At 33.2% G+C, this 4,173-nt stretch overlaps 1 protein-coding gene across 1 annotated transcript; it reads right to left on the minus strand.

Annotated features, from left to right (window-relative positions):
- Positions 1–232: 232 nt before the first annotated feature.
- On the minus strand, positions 233–2,742 carry LOC105107587 (U-box domain-containing protein 4-like). The gene is made up of 2 exons (XM_011001569.1): positions 1,396–2,742; positions 233–503 (listed from the first exon to the last, which is right to left on the minus strand). The coding sequence occupies exons 1-2, from the start codon at positions 2,374–2,376 to the stop codon at positions 423–425; spliced, it is 1,062 nt and encodes a 353-aa protein (XP_010999871.1). The 5' UTR covers positions 2,377–2,742; the 3' UTR covers positions 233–422.
- Between the last annotated feature and the right edge of the window lie 1,431 nt (positions 2,743–4,173).

Here is a 4,173-nt window from a genome sequence, read left to right on the forward strand (position 1 = left end):
TTATATTTTTTGTTTTTACAGAAAAAGAGTGACAAAGTTGATTAAATTATATCTAGTTAATTTTTATATTATTTAATTTTAAATATGAGCTAAATAAAAAATCAAATAAAATTTTTTTAGTATTAATCTATTTCATTAAATTTAATAATAACATCAAATATTTCTACAAAACCTAAATATATTGTATTATATTATAAAAACAATTATCCAACCCGTCCAATGATCAATTAGGTGAGACACAAAAGATCAAACAACAATATTAAAATCCGCAAAGGAAAACCCGAGTCTGTAACCAGACCCAGTCCACTAATCACACTTTTTACAAGCTCTGAGTTCCAAAGATATTTACAGTTTGTTTTTTCTTTTTTAAAAGTATGCATTTTTTGATCGTATGATTACATATGGGCTTGTGGTTGCGACACTTATCCTGACACATCTGACGTTCTGGCAGCGGCGGCGTTACTGGATCTTGGTTGCCGTAGAAGATCGATCAATGTCTCCGCCTGTCCATAATCATCCAGCACAAACCGACACCAAAACCCATCAACAATAATGCAAAGAGAAAAAATAAAGACAAACGACAGACAAAATATTGTTTATTTGATTGCAATAACGTAATTAATTTCAAAATATTAAAACGAAGCTCAAAACCTAATTGAGGTTGAGTATCATTTTAAAAATATGTTCGTGATAAAAGTGCGGTTAGTTTTATTTTACAGGATTCACATAAAAAAACATATATTTTTTTATTTTTATAAAATATAATTTATACTTTAAAAAAATTAAACCTTTTAAAAAAACCAACCATACCTCTAAAACAAACACACATCCATAATTTAAGTTCAATGCAGGTATACCTAATCATGTAGGAAAATTTTATATTATATAAAAATAACCAATGCCATGAGGTCAATAAACATATTTTAAGATGAACATGTTTTTATTTATTTTTTTTCTCTCTTCTGTGTTTTTTTTTAAATAAACTCAGAATTTTACTACATTAACAACATGAAATTAATTATGAGGTTAACTTCTATTTTTTTTATCTAAAATAATATTATTTTAATTAAAAATCTGATATAATATTTTTTCAAAGTTAATCCAAAATTCCAATACCTAAACCAGATCTAATAACTACATAAACAAACTAATAAAGTTAAATATTTTAAGATAAATGCCAAAAAAAGTGAGCGAAGAGAAAATAAAAACCAATTTCATTTTCTAAAAAGGAGTGAAATTAAAGAAGTGATTGACGTGGCAAGCTAATGATGTACTACCTTCAAAAAGATAACCAACAAAACGACATTGATTCCCAAAACAAGCATGCCACGTCAGTTGCAGCAGAAGCAGCAGACATGAGGTCTGGAACAACCGGAAATTTAGAATTAGGCTCACCTTCTGCTTGGCGCGATTGGTGCCGGACTGTGTCAAAGCCACCAACGCCGGAATCGCTCCTTCTCGAGCCACCATAGCTCGAAACACTAGATTATCTTCGCAAATCTGCAACAATATCGACACCGCGATCTCCTTTTGCCTCTGCGACCCGACTTCAATAATTTCTACCAGAACTGGAATCCCTGCTTCTTCAACAACAGCGGTTTTAGCTTCAGGAACCGTAATCAACAGGCTCAAAACGAACGCTGACTTATCCACCATGTTAGACCCGAAATCAGCCATTAATTCCACCAGTGGTTTCATGATCCCAGCTTGGACGGCCCTGATTTTATTTTCCTTGGCCGAACATAACGAATACAGAGCAGTTGCTGCGTCCTTCTTCCCGCGAAATGCTCCGGTTTCGAGGAGGTTTACTAGCAATGGAATCGCTCCTGACCGGCCGATTGCGACTTTATTCTCTTCCATTTGTGATAAACGAAGTAGAGCGCACGCAGCGTTTTCTTTCGCCGTCGATGTACCGGTTCTCAGAGCCCTAACTAATGGTTTGATCGCGCCTGATGAAGCCATCAATTCTTTATTCTCGTCACATAGTGATAGATTCAAAATCGCAGTGACACCGTACTCTTGAAGCTGAGAATCAGACGATGAAATTAGCGAAATTAAGGGCTTAATTGCACCAGCTTTAGCGATGTTGAGGCGATCCTCTGGTTTGTTCTTGGCGAGGAGTCTGATCTCCATGGCAGCTTGTTTTTGCTCGTCAATCGAACAGGACTCGAGATCCGATACCAGCTGGCGAATTAGATCATCGGGATTCTCCGCTGCGCAGGCTAGTAATAAACGTCGATTTTGAGAAGACGCCGTTTGGAACTCCCCTGATCTGTCGCTGTTACAGTCACTGAAAGCTGAGGAATCGTCATTAACACTCAATTTACTAAAGCTCTTCCCCGTATACTTGAAACTCCCAGAATTCTCCTTCTCCATGGCTGTAATTCTGGTATATAAATTCGGGTTGGATTGAGATTGGTCCGAAATGGATATTCGGGTTGGGTAGGGTCAGTGGTGGCTGGGGTTTGTTTGGGGACGGTGGAGAGAGCTATGTTAGTTAAGAGACGAGGGAAGGTTATAACTTATGAGCGTGGAAAAGATGACAACACCTGGACAAGCGGGGGGGCGTCCTCGGAAGGTGGGCTGACACGTGCACACTTTTGACCACACCAGATCCTAGTCAGCTCCGAGCACGTGCAAAGCATCACTCTTTAAACGCGTGCATGGAAGGCTGGCTTGCCGGTAAAGCTCTTCGGACGGTTTTTTTGGGTGAATAATAAAGCTCTCGGACGTCGAGCTGCTTTTTAAGTTTTTTTGGTTGTTCTTCCTTTGCATCTAGTCCGGCCTCAGTGGTACGCGTGTGGTATGGTATATATTTTGCTCAAATTATATATTTAAAAATATTTAATTAATTAATATGCATTGTATTTTTTTCTCAGACTCCTCTTCAGATTTTAGTAAGAAGAAGAATATGATTTATAGTTTTTTAAAATCTATTTTCAAATGTAAATGCAAATGCAAAAAATATTATAATATAAAACATATATTTAATATTGACTTGGATATTGATGATAGAATTATTGTTGAGCAATCCAAATAAATAAAAAGAAATATAAAAATAAAAAAGGAAGAAGTTAAGATTTTATTGATAGTGCATGATTACAATAATTTAGGAGAATAAGTTTAATCTAAATACAAAAGGATTATATATAGACTAAACTGAAAAGAAAAGAAAAGTATTATTCTATCTTTAATAAATAAAATAAAATAGCCATGTATTTTTTAATATTTCCCCTAAAACTCACAATACAACAATTACAGCTATTGAGAATTTACTAATTAAAAAGCAAAAAGGAAAAATAGAATGTTACTTGGTAAAAAAATTTGTAATATATAAATAAGAAAAAAGAAAGGGCAAAATAATGTTGTCATGCCTGAGACGATGACAAATAAAATACCAATCGATCTCAATATGCTTTATTTACTTATAAAAAGATAAGCTACCAAATAATCTGAATAAAACTTTGATTGTCACGGTATATAGAAGTTAAGTGAGAAAGAGAGACTCTAATATTAGCAAGTAACCAACGCAGTCAAACAATATTTTTATAGTAGATGTCATGGTACAAAATTATATTTCGGTTGAGGATTAAGAACAATAAATTATTTTTTATTCTTTCGAGAAATAAAAGAGACTCCTAAAAAGATACAAAACCTAATAACATACTTGCAATATATGGAATCGTTGTCATGGTTAGTATTAACATATGCACGCAACTCTAAAAAAAAATGAAAGAAGTAAAAGACTCTGAAAGATTGTACCCTTAAAATATCATAAAATACAAAAAACAACCATTCAATGATTAGTAGTAAAAAAAATAATAAATAAACTAACAACTTGAATAACATATGCGATATTTGAACGGGTAGTAATGAGACGTAACAAGCTTCCAACAATAATGTGGTATAAATTAGAATTTTAAAAAAGTAAATCATCAGAAAAGGAATATTATGCATTAATCTCAAAGGGAGTATGTACAATCTTATTACCAATAAGTCTAATCAACTCAAGAATATCTTCAACATGTTTTTTTTTTAAAAAAAAAAAGATAACTTCTATATGAGTAGGCTACCTTAATACCTAAAAAACATAATAGGAAACTCAAATCATTCATTTCAAACCATCTAGCTAGCTCTGTTTTTAAAACTAAAATATAATTATTATCATTATCT

This window comes from Populus euphratica, unplaced genomic scaffold (genome assembly GCF_000495115.2).
Source record: "Populus euphratica unplaced genomic scaffold, PopEup_1.0 scaffold267.1, whole genome shotgun sequence".
NCBI classification, from domain to species: Eukaryota; Viridiplantae; Streptophyta; class Magnoliopsida; order Malpighiales; family Salicaceae; genus Populus; species Populus euphratica.

Coding starts and splice junctions, on each gene's coding strand:
- LOC105107587 (XM_011001569.1), bottom strand. CDS start 2,376: ATGGAGAAGGAGAATTCTGGGAGTTTCAAGTATACGGGGAAGAGCTTT. Junction 504..1,395: donor CCAATCGCGCCAAGCAGAAG/GTGAGCCTAATT, acceptor GATTATGGACAG/GCGGAGACATTGATCGATCT.